At 40.6% G+C, this 19,534-nt stretch overlaps 1 protein-coding gene across 1 annotated transcript in view; it reads right to left on the bottom strand.

Moving 5' to 3' along the window:
- Positions 1-4,349: 4,349 nt before the first annotated feature.
- SERINC5 (serine incorporator 5) overlaps positions 4,350-19,534 on the bottom strand; it is a 46,478-nt gene continuing 31,293 nt past the window's right edge. Inside the window, exons 8-12 of the mRNA XM_069963042.1 lie at positions 17,084-17,210; positions 15,929-15,995; positions 11,796-11,835; positions 11,511-11,655; positions 4,350-11,365 (exon numbers count right to left, since the gene is read on the bottom strand). Coding sequence (XP_069819143.1) covers positions 11,215-11,365; positions 11,511-11,655; positions 11,796-11,835; positions 15,929-15,995; positions 17,084-17,210 — 530 coding nt within the window. The 3' untranslated portion in view covers positions 4,350-11,214. The remainder of the gene's footprint in view (positions 11,366-11,510; positions 11,656-11,795; positions 11,836-15,928; positions 15,996-17,083; positions 17,211-19,534) is intronic.

Below are 19,534 nucleotides of genomic sequence, written 5' to 3' on the forward strand. Positions count from 1 at the left end.
TTCCTAATGATGAGGAGGGTGGGGAGGAATGACGGAGAGGTGGTGCCAGCCTAATGCATATTCAAATGTAAGCCCTGGCCGTTAGACACAGCGCTGCCGGATTAAAAGTTGTTTTTATGACAATAACTGCATCCCCTGCCGAACGGACCCCAGTACAGATCTTGGATTAAAAGCAGCTATCTGAAGGTACAAGTGGTTTGGGGGGGGACAGATTGTGGGTACAGAGTCGCTTTAAATTCTGCTTGAATTCCGATCAAATTCTGCTTAAGCTGAATAGGCGAGGAAATTCAAGCAGAAAACTTTCCTCTACAATTCCTCGAGAATTCCTCAGTGTGCACATACCCTAAGACAGTGAATCTGGATCTAGTCAAACAGAGAAGAGAATACTAAAAACCTACTAGGCATCATTGTCGAGGAAACTACAGTTCATCCGAACCACCACAATAATTCTTTGTCTCTAGCATCACCGAGATCTGTTCTTTCTCATATTCAGCTCCTCGTTGTATATCTACAATAAAAGGAAGCAGAAAACATTGGACTAACTTATATATACAATCTGGTCAGCCTTGGCAGTAGACAATGTTGGATGCCTTAACTCCAATAAACCTGTCTGAAGCCTTGGCTGCTATGTATGTATGAGCAACAATGACTGATCAAGAACATACAGGCTAGAAGAAGGGCCATGTAACATCCACACTGTCTATGTTCTTAAAAATTACAGGAATTGGGCTAGGATGCCCAACCACATGATAATACATACATAGGACCTACCACCATGTAGTTTAAATAGACTTTAGGTGTGTAAGTAGACATCACTGCGGGAGTTTACAGTGGGCTATGCATAGTGTTGCCCCTTTCACCTGTGGGAAGCCCCAGTGTCACCTTCACAGTCGCACTAGACATATTAATATACCTCTATATACACAGATTTATATAGATACACCTAGAATAGTTTTACTACAGACTCTAAATACCATCTGGGTGGTCTCTGGTTCTTAGATAATTGCAGGGCACCCGAGCTGCATGTAACAAAGGAAAGACACACCTAGAAATTGGTACTCGGGGTATTTATTAAGGGTGTAGAACATACAATTTGGATAGATTTTGGGTCCAGTTTAATTCTATTCTGTGTACACATACATTCACCAACCATGTTAGCTGAGAATATTCATCCTGGAATACGTTACTATAGAGCCATATGATTCTGGGAAGACTCTGACCTGCTAAATGCTGCGGTTATTCCAAGGGACACTAAATTATAGATCTGTATATACTGTACTAAAAGCGAGGCAGACGGCAGGAACCACAAACTGATGAGAGGTTTCCATTTAGAGAACAGGCAGCATTTCATTCTGTCCTTTCCTTTAATCTTGGTTGTACTGGACAGACCACAACTATCTCCATACATGTGTAGCCTACATAAAAAGCATCTGTACCCCAGACTAGCGTAACATGAGGTTTAAGCATAAGGGGATATATAGCAACGCAAGTAAAAAGAACTGCAAACTTTGATTTATTTCAGTATAACCCAGCTGTGAAGTATGTGCAGATTTCCATATGTAATTTCATTCCTTCATTCAGATTAAAGGATAACACTGCCCAAATGTCAGTAGCATAGTAGATGGGGATCAGATGCCTTTATCTACTGGCGCAAGTGTCCAGGAGGCATGGCCAAGTTGCTTAAGTGTTAAAGCGAAAAATTTCTTCTTTCAAATAAAGTGGTGTGAGAAAGTTATATAGATTTGCAATTTACTTCTTTAAAAAAAAAATCTCAAGTCTTCCAGTACTTATCAGCTGCTGTATGTCTTACATATCTACCGTATATCTATGTCTATGACATACGGCAGTTGATAAGTATGGGAAGACTTGAAATTTTTTAATAGAAGTAAATTACAAATCTCTGGCACTTTCTGACACCAGTTGTTTTGAAAGGAAATTTTTTTGCTGAAGTACCCCTTTAATCAAACAGAGAAGTAAGGAGTCTAGTGATGCTGCGGTACTAGAGCGGCTTGACTGTGCATATTGGATACTTGCGGCCATGGATAAAAGTTGATTTTATAAAGACACATGGCCATTAGTACATCAGTTAAATTCCCCTAAACTAAGCAGCAGTCCGTGATGGATAGACGCTCGGAATTGTAATTTAATTTCATTACTGAAGTTGTAGCCCTAAGGCTGCCTGGGAAACATGGATAAAGCCATAGGCCATAGTCTGTATTCATGTTTTCCAGGACTGCTTAGAGTAGCATCCAAAAAAGTGCACAGTACATAATACAATTATTTAACATGCAAAAAATGCATTTTGAGCACATAAACCCTTCAATGTGTTTGAAATTTGTAAAATTATTATTAAAAAAAAAAAAAGGTGTGAGCTAATGTGCAACACTGTGTACCAGAAATGTGCCAAAATCTGGATGAAAATGCTGGCATACTTAAAGGGGTTATCCAGCGCTACAAAAACATGGCCACTTTTTCCCCTCTCTTGTCTCCAGATTGGGTGGGGTTCCATTAAAGTAAATGGAGCTTAATTGCAAACCACACCTGAACTGGAGACAAGAGAGGGGGAAAAGTGGCCATGTTTTTGTAGCGCTGGATAACCCCTTTAAAGTATACTAATGACTGGCGTGAACTAAAAGCAGGTTAAAGCTGGACATACAACTTCCATTACTGACAGACGAACAATTGTTCGGCTGTTAGTTATCTCTCCTGCATGCTGCCTGTCCTCTTCACACACAGGTATGTTCAGTATGGCCGAGTTATCATGTGTTCTCTATGGGGAGGGGAGAGCTCTGGCAGCAGCTTATCCCTGAAGTAAGGGGTCTCGGAGTGATTGTCCATCATGCCCGACTCCTATCTCCACAGACATCATCTATCAGTGATTGTTCAGGAGAGCCTCATGCAGATTGACGTCCCAACTCGCTGCCAGCATTGGGAAACACCCCAATGGACACTTCTACCATATTCATGTAGCTATTAAAGTGGCTTCTTTACAGGATTCTTTTCTAGAACAGTGCATCACTGCAAACCACTGAAACATAAGGAAAAAATTATACTATTCTAGCTTCAGATGGGTGGCTGAAGTCAATAGGTATGTCAGCTGTATGTGGTGGGAGATTTCCTTACTCATACAGCAAACAGACCCCACTAACATGGTGAGAAAAAGAGTCTCAGCGCAAATGCTCATTTGTACTTTACCCAAAGAAAAATCATTGGGTAGCTGCACAGAGCTTTGTGATGGCCCTCTACCTGACTTCAAAAAAAAAAAAGAAAAAGAAAAACAAAGTTTCTTAATTAATGACAGGACTTTACATCATGTCCTTTGCAAGCAAACCATTAAAACAAGAGTTTCGTAAAGCACCGACCTTTTACATCAATTGTTTAGTTTAACCAAAATGGTTGTAGCACACTTACATAGGACAGCAGAATAGCAGTGACTCAGTAATCCTAAAAGTGGAGTTTGTTGGCTGGGAGCATAATTTTGTGGGCGACGGGGACAAATGGGGCAGTGTAGGCATCATAGGTTCCATGATCTGCTGTCTGAGGCAGGATGCTCATCTCGCCTCATAGCAGATACAGTCTTAAAAAGTGGTGCAACTTTAGTATTCCTTTATATTGTGTTCAAAGCCTTGGTTGGCACACCTGAATGCTGAATGATGGTCAATGGCCCAAGGACACATAGGCACTCCATAAAACACTATTTTCCTGTGAAGGTGTGTCAAGGAAAAAGGTCTTAATAATAAAAGATGCAAAAATATATACAAACATTTTTGCCTCCACATGTACAACAAATATATTATATATATAGTGCCAATGTATGGGTGGTTCACCAAGTTATTTATCACCTAGGTGAAAGAACCTCTGTCAGGTGCCACAACAAGAGCTAGGAGCTGTGATTTCCACTCCAGTCACTAGATGTCTCACTTTTCCCCCAGTGCACAGCTGCAGTATGTAAAGGTTTGGCTATTTGCTATGTATTGACCAATCACAGGTGCAGACCTTCTATCCTCACACACTCTATCTTCCTTCCTGTGATGCACACCCACCAATGGGAGTTAGACCCGATCAACCCGATCGGGGGGGGGGGGGGGGGTCGGGGGGGTCTTGCAGTTAGTTCCCTATTCTGGTGTGGGAGACAGACAAGCCAAAGTTTCCTGCTTGAGTAATTAAGCAGGCCTGGCTTAGACGGTCCATTGACGGTACTGAGACAGACTTCCAGGAGTGAGCACTACCAACGTGACAAAGCTACCAGAGCCCACCAGCATCGAAAGCCCCAGGCAAAGGCATATGTATGTATGTGTGGTGCCACTGTCTGTATTTTGTAAAATAAAACATAAAACAGGCTACACGCCTTTCTTTTACAACAAAACTTTATTAAGAATACAGTGTTTAAAAAGGATATAAAAAACTTTATAAAGGAAACGTGAATTTTTTATAATTTCACAGAAATGACAACTGAACCCATGGCTGGTATTCCCATAATATGTCACATTTTGTGGAAAAACCAGAACAACTTCAGATGAACTATAAATCTACCCTCAATGCACATCATATCCTCTGTTTCCTGAGATAATCCATCGCGTGCAAAAACCTTAGAGTTCAGGCCTGAGAATTGGCCCACCAATACCAGAAATGTTCTGCACAACTTTACCATCCCAGTTTTTTAGGCATATAATAAATTAGCAAATATCCCCCCCCCACCCCCACCCCCCAAAAAAAAGAAACTTACAAAAGCAAAAGTTTAAACTATATGTTATGACTTCTTAAATACAAAAAGGGGAAAATATTTAAATATTAAAAATTCGGAAACAAAAGTTAGACTAAGAATATGCCATTAATTTAAGAATAAAAAAACAAAACGACTTCAGTGTCTTTAGTACATTAGAAATAAGCTTCAGGTGTTTAAATGCTATTGCTTAGAACAATAGACCTAGAAGTATGGAAGCGACACCACCAAATCTACTTACCCCTGTAAAGACTAATAGGGTTCACACCAACGATCAGAAAAAGTCCACTGTGGAATCAAGCATCAAAATCCGAGTCATATCATCAGATTCCATGCCCAGTGGTGTGAAGCTAACCCAGATGGAAATACCCTTATAGTATTTTCTAATACACAGATGACAAACTGCAGCCTTCCAGCTGTTACAAAACTACAATTCCCATGATGCCTGGACAGCCAAAGTTTTGTCTTTAGCTGTCCAGGCATGATGGGAATTGTAGTTTTGCAACAGATGGAGGAAGGCGAGTTTGCCATCCCTTGTCTAATATGTCAAAGATGATGAATGGTCTTTACGGGAAATCTTAAAACTTGCTAATAACAGGAAAAGAATACTAAAGTCTGCATGTTACCATAGAAATAAAGGTTTCATAGCTTAGCTATGGAGAAGCACAATTTCCTAGTACCATAGACACTGAAGCAGGGCTGTGTGCAGGCAGCCTATAGGATATACCCTACATGCTGTTGGATTCTGATTTTGTGCTCACATATAAATAAGGTGGTAAAATTCTCTCTATATTGGTAATTGCTATAGGGTCTGATGGTGAGGAACAAGTGTAGCAGTGTCCATACAGATAACTAAGGACAGAGCAGCTTGCTTAAATATCTATGTACTATAAGCAACCCATTGACATGAACAGGTGGTGTCATGTAGTAAGCTGGCATCACCACTACAAACATAGCCGAGGGGTGTTCGCAGCCCATAATCAGCTATTGATAGCCTAACCTGTGGGTAGGCCATTAACATTTTTTTTGCCGGGTAAAGCCCTGTAATGTTAAGAGCAAGCATATGGCTACACAAGGCCTAGGCAAGGACATGGCTACACAAGGCCTAGGCAAGGACATGGCTACACACGGCCTAGGCAAGGACATGGCTACACACGGTCTAGGCAAGGACATGGCTACACACGGTCTAGGCAAGGACATGGCTACACACGGCCTAGGCAAGGACATGGCTACACACGGTCTAGGCAAGGACATGGCTACACACGGTCTAGGCAAGGACATGGCTACACACGGTCTAGGCAAGGACATGGCTACACACGGTCTAGGATTCAACTTCTGTAAAGAGATATAGAAAACCCTGGTGTATATTATGCCAAGCCCCCATTGCCCCTTCTCTGTCCTCATCAGGAACTTTGAGCAGAAATTTAGGTAATCTGAGACAGCCTGGTTGCTAGGGACATCAATAGAGCTTTTAGACACGTGGAACCTAGCAACCAGATGGGACAAGATCAGGACTGTGCCACTGGCAGAGAAGAGAAGGGCTCGACATCAGTCACGTATCAGACTATATTAGTACTCTATAAATTTAGATGGGGAACCTCAATCTGCTCATTTACATGTATAACTATAAAATGGGACCAACAATAGCATCATAATAATAACTTCATGAAATCACCCTATGGATCAGAATCTATTTGACACATGAGCATAGGAGCCAAGCTACCTATGTGCTCATGCAAGGGCACTTTTAACCTTACATGCATAGAAATGGATGGTATAGAAGTAGGCTTTGTAACATGGACAGCTTACACCCTTTCATTACTTGCCACACTTCAAAAACATTATGCACTACTTATATAATAGCCAAAAAAAGGAAGTGTTGTAGATACACAAAGCACAAATGATCTGACTGACTGCTAGAGTATATTAACCCGCTAACTTTATTAAAGTGACAGGAACACTATAAGCAGGTTACGCAGGTTGCAATGTATTATGGGCCATAAAACCATATCCTTAGCTTTTACTTATACATGAATGCACAAGAATAAAAAAAAAATTATAATAAAAAATGAATACTACATGTACGAATACTACGTGTACAAGATTTTTTTTTTTTTTTTTTCCAAACACAGCAACTTCTGTTCACGGCCACTCTATGTAATGGGATGTGCTGCAATACCAGACATAGCCAGAGGACAAGAGTGGCACTTTTTCTTTATAATAAAAGAGATCTTTCTTTTCTTTTTTTTTTAAAAGTGTACTTGACATTAAGTGAAACGTTTGGCGTGTCACAGAGACATGTTGAAAATTTTAATAGATCAGGGAGAAGCGCAGGGCTAAGCACTGGTGATCTCCATTTCACTGCTTGAGATGAACTTCATTACAAGTCTATGGAGCTTGTATTGCGTAGTGAGAAGGAAAATGGCTGGAGGGTGAAGCACTTCACTGTGTACTTCTCCTAGATCATCCTAACAAGTTTTAACACCCGAATCAAAACTTTTTTTTGTCTGTGTGACAGGTCGAAAGTTTTTTCTAATTTTTAAAGGAGTTAAAATATTTTGGAAAAGCATAAGTAAAAAAAAAAAAAAAAAAAAAAGAAGGAGCATCCTTTGTAAGTCAGAAAAACATACGGCAGCAAGTGTGTAGAATTCCCCTATACTAAATGCCAAAAACACAATTTTCCACTTCTACTACAAGTAAAGCTCTGAGGAGTAACACAAACCAGATGGCACTGGAAACCCGACAATATTAATAGGAATAAACAATACTGAAATAAGACATGATATACAATGGGAAATGTAACAATAAAGCTGCAGGAAAAGCAACAATGGGTTTCATTTTACACAATAGAAAATCCTATGGATTTTACAGCAGCTAACACTATTTTCTATACAGGTTCAGTAAAACTAATAGATTTATCACTGCCCCTTCTGCTAAACAAATTAGGAAAAAAAAAAATCTAATTGTATATAAAAAGAGGGAATAGAAACAATGATGTAAACCATTAATGGTATGTTACATATAAAAGCAATGAGAACTGGTACACTGGATATAAGTACTGGCTTACTAGATACATAGATACATGTTGTATGACAGCGCAATGGACAGCCGCCATGCATGCCGATGTCTGGACAATCTCAGTCCGATTACATGAAAACTAATCCCAGGCAGCTCTCATGGTGTCTTATATACAGGAAAAATAAGGCAGATGAACATTTGTTTCACAGCTCACGATAAAATTAACAGGAGATGTTTTGCACAGATCCGGATCAGAAGCATATTAACAGCGTAATGAATAGGACACATAACCGCGGCCTGCCCTTATTTATATGACAGCTTCCAGTATATCTGGATGACAGGAGAAGGTTTCCTGCCTATATCTATAGCACAACCGCTGCTACAGGGCAATAAGCAACATTAATTCACACAAAACATCAGCAAGAATTAAAGGAGCGCTCCAGTTCTAAGATAATATTTTTGTTCAATGTATTATATATAAGATATTTGATAAACTGCATAGTGTAGGTTTCATTAATAGTTTCAACATCTAGAAATGTAAAATTTCTAAAAATCCTACCGTCCCCTTATGTAAAATAATCACAATAAATAACTCTTAAGGATGATGTGTGAGTTCATCAAAGATACCCGGTGTGAGGGCAGCAACGTATAGAGGGGAAGAGGCCGAGTTCGGAAATATATAGTACCCTACAATTTATTCTGTGTTTTTAACTAAAAAAAAAAAAAAAAGAGGGAAATGTTGCCTGTGAGTCCGGCTTCCCCCACTCCCATAGAGAGCAAGTCTGTGAGTCCGGCTTACCCCAGCCACAAACAGCTTTTTCGTGAAAATACATAATCAAATCATAGAAATCGATATATACCTGAGCTTGGCATCTCCCCCTCTATCCTACACTGTCCTCAGATAGAAGACCAGACAGAATGGCTTTCAGTTAGTCTAGTTACATCGATTGGAACAAAGACAAAAAGCTGCTGAATATTGGCTCTGGAAGATTCACAGCTTCAAGACACAAGTAACAAAAAAGTTTTTGGCAATTTTATATACAGTTGCTTATGCATATATGCTTATATAGTTTATATTACTTTAGAATATACTATATGATCTTTTATAAAGCTGCTTCTTTCTAAATATTCCAATGTGCGATTAAGATAGAACAAATAAAAAATATAACACAAAATAGTAATATATGAAGAAGCCATTACTCTCTATTCATACAGAACTTTTGTTACCACAGGTTGCAGAACAATACACAGTGAATTGCACACTCACTTTATCCAGTCTAGAGTATATATTTCTATATGCTAGAGGATTGCTTGGAGGGGTTGTCCTAGTAATAGGCCCTGATTTCTACCCATGTAAACAGTGCACATATCCCACAAACCAAAGCCTATCAGACATTAGTTTCCATCGCGTACAAAAAAGTTTCAAGGTAATTTTTCATAGGTTTGGGGACAATCTGCACCTCACCAGGGCCCATCCAAAATTACTAGCCAGAACTCTCCCGATACACTACATTGTCACATGATCAGCAGATACAGTAAGAATGACAGTCGGACAGAACTCAGTTGTGTCCTACATATAGACCCAGAGCCCTTACAATAAGTAGGGACATTGGATAACAGACTAAGTCACTTGGTTATTTAGGTCTAGAAAATAGTGAAACGGTCAAAAGCTACATTTTGCCCGTTTCACCATTTTTGTGACCAGGCTATAGAGGCATAGGTGAAAGGTCAGGCCTACTTTGCATATGTCATGAAACACCGGAGAGAACCTTATGCCAGAGATGATCCAATGCTTTCCTATGGAAGAACTCTGAAGTTTAATGTCTCCAAGGGCTGTACAGCATAAATACTGCACAGAGCTCAGCTATGGAGGCCACAGTGATGCACAAAAAGGTCATCAGTTGTGTCCAATTCAGGCATAAAACAACGGGTTGGATGTAACGTCATGTATCTGAATGCGGCCTAAGAACTTTGGGAAGTTGAGGTTATGTTAGGGAAGGTTGTATAAAGACTGGTTGAGAGAGAATGTGATGGAGGGTAAATTCATGAATGCGTATGTTCTGAATGGAGAAAGAAGCGAAAACTGCTGCCAGACACCTCTGGCAATAGAAATCTAACAAGCCTAATATTTATTTCCCCAAATTCTGCTTGAAGGGAAACTCCAGCAATCCCCCCCCCCCAAAAAAAATAATAAAAAATGCACGAAAAGCATATAGGTGCACTCACCGATCCCCCACCGATTGTTTAACACCTTTCCCACTTGTCTACGCTGCTCCTAGCCCCAGATTCAAACTTTTACAAACAATCCCAATTTTACAACATGGCACCCGTCCAGCTGTTGTTTCCCCGCCCTTGGACAGGTTATCACTGAGTGAAGTCAGTGGCGGGCAGGGTTACAGATAAGGTGTTACAGCTTATCTGGCAACAGAAGTGACAGAGATCATGTGACCTCTGTCTCAGAAGGAAGGGGGAGGACAAAGGAGTGGAGACAGAGCGGACCAGGAAGTGAGGATTTTCTGCAGCTTCGGGGTGCGAGTCAGAATGTGCTGCAGAAAAATGGACCAATTCATGTAATAGAAATCTATTACACACAAGCTTACATTATGGGTGGGATTGAACAGGGTTAAATCGTTATTTAACCAGAGTTCCTTTTTATATTTTTCTGACATGCACATTAGATGGCTGGCCAGCCCCGCTAAAATTAGTGGGTTCAGCCGACACATTTAATATGTATGGGAGATCAGGCTAGCTAAGGTGGATTTGCCCAGTCAAGTCTACTGCTGTCACCTAGATAACAAGCCCTAGAATTGTGAGGACTCTACGCATCGTCCCTACTACATCTTACTGCTAAAAGTTATGTCTACAATTGACCTAAATGTAAAAGGCTAAACTACAAGTGGAGAGGATAGAAGAGACACAAGCACAAAACAAAATTACATTGTTAAAGTGGAGGGGAGAGGATTTGTTCTGAAAAGGAATAACTATGCAAGGTTCTAGTGCAAAAAAAATAAAAAAGCAAATAATAAAGTAGCCCAATACAGCTCCTCCAAGCTCGATCATTTCCTTTGCTATGCATTACACATTATGGCAGACTATAGTTAAGTTAGATGTCTTATATCTACGGCTATCTAGCCTTATTCACAAAGAAATATGTAAATTAGTTTACAAAAAAAATAGTAACAGCACCGAATGTAAGACACTGAAATATTGTTCTGAAGAAATTAAAAAATAAGCAAGCATATTGCGACACTCACAGCAGAAGTAACATTGGTCTATATGCTCTCCCATAACAGAACATGGTTCTAAAAATCCCTTTATTAAAGATTCGAAATGTTTGTGTCCTGCACAATATGCTTAAATGAAGGGGGGGGGGGAAACATAAAAGAATAAAAAATAAAACATAAAAATTGATGTGTGGTCACATCTAGATTAAAAAGTTGTAACAGATGAGAAGTCATTACGCCAGGTGATATTTATACTACGTATCCTCCTCCGCTTGAGCAGCACACGGGCGCCAGTAAAGTCCAAAGGTAGAGAACTACACACACCCAGCAGGACGCCATCTTGACCCAGAATGGGGACCAGCTTCCGACAAATAACTTTTCTATATCGGCGTGGTTATAACTGTTGAAGAAGAAATAAAATAACCTGAGACAACCAGCCTATGAGTAACAAATATATAACCCTTAGTAGTAGAGGAAGATTTCTTACAAATCATCATACTAGAACTGAATGGCTGACATAGAGATTTTAATGTCCTGATACTCACTGAAACCAGTTGGTGATTGTCATCATCATGTACAAAGTACCAAGGAAGAAGATGAAGTGGAAGCCGGCATAGCTGTATACTGTCTTTATCTCCTCGTCATAGGCCACCATCTGTCCTCCCCTTGCTTCAACTCTTTCCTCTTGGTCTGTTAAAGTGCAAATAATATAAGCTTTTTAATAGAAAAGTAGAACGCAATTGAGAAAAATGATTAGTGTGCACTATAATCATTTTTCATAGAGGTAGAGTGTGTTTACACTAGGGACATGCATAGCAAAAGATTATTACCGTCTTGATTGTTTCCGCAGCAAAAACAACAACGTGCCACCTATAAACAAAATAATGCAGACTATTAGACTGTGCACTGTACGTGTCCTGTTACCCGCTATGTCTTAAATGGTTGTAATGGCCAATTGTGCTTTCTCTTCCTGGTATGGAGGATGCTGTATGGAGGCTCAAAGCATATGGTATCATAGAATGGTAATAGTCACTCCTAGAAGTGTAACTTTTAGATGAGGATACCTCGATCATACAATATTTGATGGAATGCAGGAAAAACCTCCTTACGGCTTTGTATGAAATAGATATACAGTACATGGGTATTATAAGAGTGCAGCACACTGAAGTAAAAGTCTGTACAACTAAGGATAGGGTTCATAATAGGGGGGGGGGTGCTCAATATGGTGAAGTCTTTAAAGTTCCCAGAGAACCTGCTGATATGCCGTAGTAGCTATGTATGTCAGTAATACATAGCCACTACTTTTAGCCCTCTCCGCCCCCGCATTGTTGGTTAAATCACTAAATGGTCTTATGCAAATTACCCGCATAAGAGCATTTAGGGCGTTGCTCAGGGCCGGAGAGCAACGCCACAGCCCGCCCCCTCCCGTCCTGCCCACTATGCATATTCATAATTGCATGGCGGGCTGTATACACTGCGGCTGTGCAGGGAAGCACAGGCTGCTTTCCGCGCATGCGCGAACCCCCTGGGCCACCGCCAATCCTCCCGGAGGTCCCTCAGGATGCAAGTATAAGATAGACTTTATTCTTACGCCTTAAGGGACCTCCAGGAGGCTAAAAGTAGTAGCTATGTATTACTGACATACAAAGCTACTACGGCATATCAGCAGGTTCTCTGGGAAGAACCTGCTGATCGTGCCGCTTTAAAGGAATATTCCATTCAAACATAACTTTTCATATGTTGCTGACCATGGTGAGACTAACAATTCCTTCCATACTTATTAGAGATGAGCGAACCTCTAGCATGCGCGAGTCCATCCGAACCCGAACGTTCAGCATTTGATTAGCGGCGGCTGCTGAAGTTGGATAAAGCCCTAAGGCTATGTGGAAAACATGGATATAGTCATTGGCTGTATCCATGTTTTCCAGACAACCTTAGAGCTTTATCCAAGTTCAGCAGCCCCCACTATTCAAATGCCGAACGTTCAGGTATGGATGGATTTGAACCTGAACCCGGTTCGTTCATCTCTACTTATTATCTATTCAGTCTCCTTCCCCCAGTTCTGAGATGCTGCTTTCTGCTGAAGACACAAAAAAAACTGTGTGAGCTTTTCTCTCCCTTCCTCCTCCCCCCTACTCTGAGACGGCAGATGTAAACAAGTCCCTATCTGCAACTTTGTAGCAACTTTTAATGCAGGGAGGGCTAATCACAGTGACTTTATCAGCAACATGACCTCAGATTAACCCTCCCAGCATTACAAAGAAGCTACAAAGTCGCAGACACAGCCTGCCAGGGACTTGTTTACATCAGCCATCTCAGAAGGGTGGGGGGAGCAGGGGGAGACAGAGTGCAAAGCTCAAACACATTCTTTTGTGTCTTCAGCAGAAAGCAGCAGCTCAGAACTGGGGGGGGGGGGGGAAGAGACTGAATAGATAATAACAAGTATGGAATGATATGTTAGTCTCACCATGGGCAGCAATATATGAAGAATTACTGTATATTTAAGTGGAATACCCCTTTAACATCTTCGCTTAGATGCATAAGGTGCACCTCAAGAAGCAGAAAATGCTATTGCTATTGGGCTATCAATAGTACAACAATAGTAGTAGAACTAGAGAGTCATGTAAGCCATTCCTTCCAGCAAAGCAAACAACACGTCATGAGCTCTCAGAGGTTTTCTGTATTGAAACTGTAAATAGAAAGACATCACAGGAAACTGGGTCTCTGTGCCTTTGGCAGACATTCAGAACAAAGAAAAATCAAGTCAAAAAATAGGAGGAGGAAATGGATTCCACCATGATATAAAAAGAGGCAATGACTCTGCATACAATTATGTGCATTTCTGTCTTTGTTGCAATTTTACATGCAACGCAACAAATTTTCAAGAAGTTGCCCAGACAAGTGTCTCAATGGACCTCTATAGACTGCCACTACAATTGAACTGTTCAACTACTGAGTGGATGTCACTTATACTCAATGTTCTTAATGTGGCCAACATTAAACAACTATACTGACAACTATTCCTCATGACAACCTTCATGTGTTCTCCATGGGAGAAGGGAACAAGCTACAGCAAGACCCCTCCAGTGACTTCTTATCTTTTGTGAGCACAAAGGATTGGGCATGTTAAAATCCAATATCCTCCTGCACTGGTGGAACGTCAGGATAACCCTATACATAGGATGGTCAGACAGCCTCAACAAAATGATATTCACACAAAGCATATGGCTGCTGCCGATACAACTAATTCTCTCCTGGTCCCCATTTCAACACACTGCAAATGTCTGCTCAGCCAATCACATGCTGGGGCGGATCACTGATGGGGCAAGTGATTGGCTGAGCAGGTATTTCCAGTGTGTTGAGATGTGGACCAGGATAGGGATGGGGGTGTTAGCGATTATCAGAATGAGTTTGGCAATGTTCTTCAAACCTGGGCATTTGATGCCCTGTAGCTGAAGAAGTTGGATGCTGTCCTAGCACTGCTAGGAAAATATGAATACAGCCTATAACCTATAGCTGTATCCATGTTTTCTAGGACTCCCTTAGGCTAGGTTCACACTGCGTTTTTGCAATCCATTTTTTCATCCATTTTTTGCAATGTGTGCATCCATTTTAATCCGTTTTTCCATTGACTTCCATTGTAAAAAAAAAAAAAGGATCAAAACGGATTTTTTTAACGGACACAAAAGTAGTGTCAGCTACGTTTTTGTGTCCGTCAAAATAAACGGATCTGTTTTGATCAGTTTTTTTTTACAATGGAAGTCAATGGAAAAACGGATCAAAATGGATGCAAAAACGCAGTGTGAACCTAGCCTAAGGCTGCATCCAACTTTTGCAGGCGCAGGGAGCCAAGTGCCAAGGATTCGGGTTCGGAGAACATTGCTGAACTCAAACAGTTCGGCCATTAAGTATCACTTAAAGGAAGGAGCAAACACAGTACAATGACCAAACCAAGTTTTAAAAGGGGAAAGGGTGTCCGACTGCAGAGCTCAAGAGAAAGGTTCCTAGTGATAAAGCATAAAATATATTCAGTATAACTATGTCTGGATGATTAAATAAATAAAAATTATCACAGGCCCAACACAGGAAAGGGTTACTATATCTGTATAAGAAAAAAAGACACTCGAAGAACAGCTGCAAAAAACAGGAAGACAGTGTGAGCTCATGGTTTGGTCTTGTCAGTTTTGATCACGCCAGTAAAAAAAGAAATAAAAAAAGAAATCATATGGCACAAGACATTTCCTTCAAGGATGCAGATTGACCTCTTAGCTTGTATTTCTCAAACGCAAATACTTATTAAGTAATTCCAGGAGGAGAGGTCGCCCTGTAATACTCAAGGACTTCACATTCTCCTTATTGTAGGAATGTTCAGATCCTTACATGCCAAGAAGATAAGGTGACATTTACTACAATTCCCTTTAAAGTACAGATCTAGAGTTCTGGGTTCTAAGTATGTTGAGGCCGACCCCAGTAGACAGACCGTAACACTACAGATATCATGCATGCACATCTATACTCCATCTGTGGCTCATATGTTGTTTTTAGATAAATATACAGGGTGGTCCAAAAGTAGGTGGGCAGTATGTGTAATAGGGTTATAAAGGGGGAGATTTATCAAACATGGTGTAAAGTGAAACTGGCTCAGTTGCCCCTAGCAACCAATCAGATTCCACTTTTCATTTTCCAAAGAGTCTGTGAGGAATGAAAGGTGGAATCTGATTGGTTGCTAGGGGCAACTGAGCCAGTTTCACTTTACACCATGTTTGATAAATCTCCACCTTCATAACCTTATTACACATAATGTCCACCTACTTTTGGACCAATATTATATATAATATATATATATATATATATATATATATATATATATATATATATATATATATACACACATATACATACATATATATATATATATATGTGTGAACTATGAGAGTGAAGGCAGAGGTCTGATGGGACTTACTTCTTCTTCAGGTGGTCCGTATCTTCCCATGAGGGCATCACAGCTTGATCGTGTTGTAGAGGACAGACTGTATGAAAAAAACACAGAAACATTTTACTGTGAGATTTTGTAAAAAGAAAACTGGCTATGAATGAACGCCGGTCACCATAATGGGCGGATTCAACCATGATAGATTTTTTGCAGAAATAATTGAATCTTTCCCATTTATCTCCGTGGGGAAATGTCTGTGATGTGTGAATATACCCCAATCATGCGACTCCATTACTAACACAGTGTGTGACTCCCAGACTACAGGATAACAAAACTGTAGACTCGAGCCTTTAGAGTTCTCAGGCCAGTAGAGAAAGATGGCAATGGGCCCGCCTGCTAACTAGCCATACACATTAGGGCTGGGTTCACACAGCGTATGGCTATGTTCACACTACGTACAACACACGGCTGTATTTCATAAAACCGGCCGTAATGGACGTTATTTCACAAATAACAGACGTTGCTTACGCAATTACGGCTGGTTTTATGAAATACAGCCGTGTTTTTTATGTAGTGTGAGCCCGGCCTATGACAACGTTCACAGAACGGCCGGTGTCAGTGAAGTTTATCCCGGTCAGTACAGTACTGTGAACTTCATTTGTGCCGGATTAGGATGTGGGCGCATCCGTGTGTGCCCGTGTCCCAATTCAGCATAACACACGGCCGCACTAGTAGCCCACACGGCCGCACGAATAGCGGCCACACAAAACTGACTGGTTGGAATCCCAGCTATAGTATAGTATACACTCCGGCCAGGAATCCCTCTGACTTCTATGCAACGTATCTTTTGTATTAATCACGGCCATTGTTGCAAATTGTGAACATAGCCTAGGTATGTATCGCCCTAACATCAATGGAGGTTTCTCGACTCATCAGGTGATGTAAGGGGATAAAAGGGTCAGATAAGTTAGATTACAACTGGCTTTCTCCACCGCTCTGCTCAGACACATGCATGATGAGTCAAGCCGGGCATACATGTGTATGGGGATCAGGGGACATAGCTGTTGGCTGAAGGCTATACTATATGTATGGTCAGCTTTAGGAAAGGTCAGTAGTAACCACTGACCACTAGACTTCTGAGCACCATGCCACCCAACATTATACAGGTTATCAGGAAGAACTCACCACGAGTATAGTATACAGCCCAGCAGAATGACGGCACCCAGCACGGACACCCAGCGCTCATCCTGGCTTATACCATTAGCGAAGCTGGGGACACAGATCGTGATGTTCATTCCAGTATCATCCAGAACTTTACATAAGAGATAAAACAGAATGAACACAATTAAAAAGCACAAAGAATAAAAAGTATAAAAGAGCTATAGTCTAAATCAGGCATGTGGAACCTTTGGCCCTCCAGCTGTTGCAAAACTACAATTCCCATCATGTCTAGACAGCCAAAGCTTTAGCTTCGGCTGTCCAAGCATGATGGGAATTGTAGTTTTGCAACAGCTGGAGGGCCGAAGGTTCCCCAACCCTGGTCTAAATACTCAACATTAGACCAGCATTGTTAACACAGTATTGGATTACTACAAAGATATCTTTAAATGCTGACCAGGATTACTGAATGAAGAATACGCTTTTTATTTCTAAAACAGTGGCTATGGCCGGTATTGCAGCCAAACGCTATTAAAATGACTCGAGCTGACATGCAATGCCAGTCAATGGGCAAAAGGGGGCTATTTCTAAAAAAAGTAGATCTTTTATACTAATATTAGATGACCCCTTTAATTTTCTGTCAAATACAAGTGCAAACCACAAAAAGACAATGGTAATAGTTTATAATCTATATAACTGCAATGTTAAAGAATACAAGATTAGTTAAGAGGGCTTATCCAGGATTAAAAAAATAAATAAAAAAAAAAAGCACAGCTTTCTTGCTAAAACAGCACCACCGCTGTCCTCAGTTTGTCTGTGGTATTACAGCTAAACGCCATTCACATCAATGGAATGGAGCTGCAAAACCCAACTGAAAACAAGACTGAGGTTATTTCTGTTTGATAGCAGCCATGTCTTTCTGATCCTGTATAGCCCCTTTAAGAGCTCAGCAGTGACCCGGCTCACGCTAACACTGTGCTCCTCCAGCTGTGAAGATCAGCATGTCCTTAAGGCAGCAAAGTGTTATAGCTTCCCACCTGCTGTATATAGCCACTGGTTGTATACATGTATTCATAGGGGAGAAAACGGCGTACTTTTCACCTTGTCTGTGTGCATATACTTTTCTATATTTCATAGACCAAATTAAAATATGTGAGATATGGTCTCCAGCATGTAACTCCTATAAATATATTAATGGAAAAAGAACTTCCTCAGATCCAGCTGCCAATATGGTTCTGGAGGGCTTTACACTTCTAACACATCATAAAATCCAAGTGATCTCCAAAGCAGCTGCTTGTCCCTGTGCTACAATGCTGCAATTCTCTGATGAAATTATTATATATATATATATATATATATATATATATATATATATATATATATATATATATATATATATATATATATATACACACACACACACACACACACACACCAACAAAACATAGTTATCACTGAACTCAAGGAGAACAGTAAAAAAAATTCCAATGAAGTACTCAATCAAGAGTCTCCACTGATGCCCCCAAAAATTTAAATATGCAAAACAGGAGTCCGTGGAGCCTCGGTTGCGAGTCTCAAAACACGGGATAGCCAGATATCTCTAGCCTGTTGCCACGGGATACCTCCATGATGGGGAGAGCACCACACCACCCTGATAAATAGCCGCTTAAGTCCCACTCGGTTGCGAGTATTGGAACATAAATAGGGAAACACCAGGGTGGCCCCTTTTTGTCAATGTCTAACTCAAGGTGCGAGTATTGAGATCATGACAAGGGCTTGCCACGGTATATATACACACACACACACTACAGAAGAGGATTCATAGTGATATCCCATCTAGTGGCAGCTGTTCTCCACAGGGGAGCACGGGGCTGTATACATCTCTATGTAGTCATCTGGGCCAAGTCAGGCTACAATGAGAGCAGCTGTAGAGCCCAAACCGGACACATAGTAAGAAAAGTAGGAACTGATCTCAGGGGCAGCTGCTTTCCACTTCCCCAACTTTGGTCTTTAATATGAACAAAGTAGAATATAGATTTTTCTTAAAGGGAACCTCTCACATTAGAAATGCAGTCCTTTCTGCAGGTATCATGTTATATAGCAGAAGGACCTGAAAAAGACTCATATATATTTTTCGGGGAAAAAAAATTCTGTGTAACTATTAATTTATTGAGGTATATCTCTGTTTATTTGGAGCCTAGGAGTCCAGTGGGCGGTCCTAAACAGTGGCTGACATACTTTCCTGTATGATTTTACATACAAACAATATTTATCAGTAACTTTTTAGAACCACCCACTGGACTCCTTAGGGGTAAGATTTACATCAATAAATTACATGTTATCCTCACCTTTATATCAATCTGCTCAGCACCTTCTGCTTTATAACATATACCCCAAATTTTCTATATGAACAGTTCCCTTTAAAGAGTCACTGTCGTATTTTTTTTTTTTGCAGAAATCAATAGTCCAGGCGATTTT

The sequence above is a fragment of the Dendropsophus ebraccatus genome, chromosome 3 (genome assembly GCF_027789765.1).
Source record: "Dendropsophus ebraccatus isolate aDenEbr1 chromosome 3, aDenEbr1.pat, whole genome shotgun sequence".
Taxonomy (NCBI): Eukaryota; Metazoa; Chordata; class Amphibia; order Anura; family Hylidae; genus Dendropsophus; species Dendropsophus ebraccatus.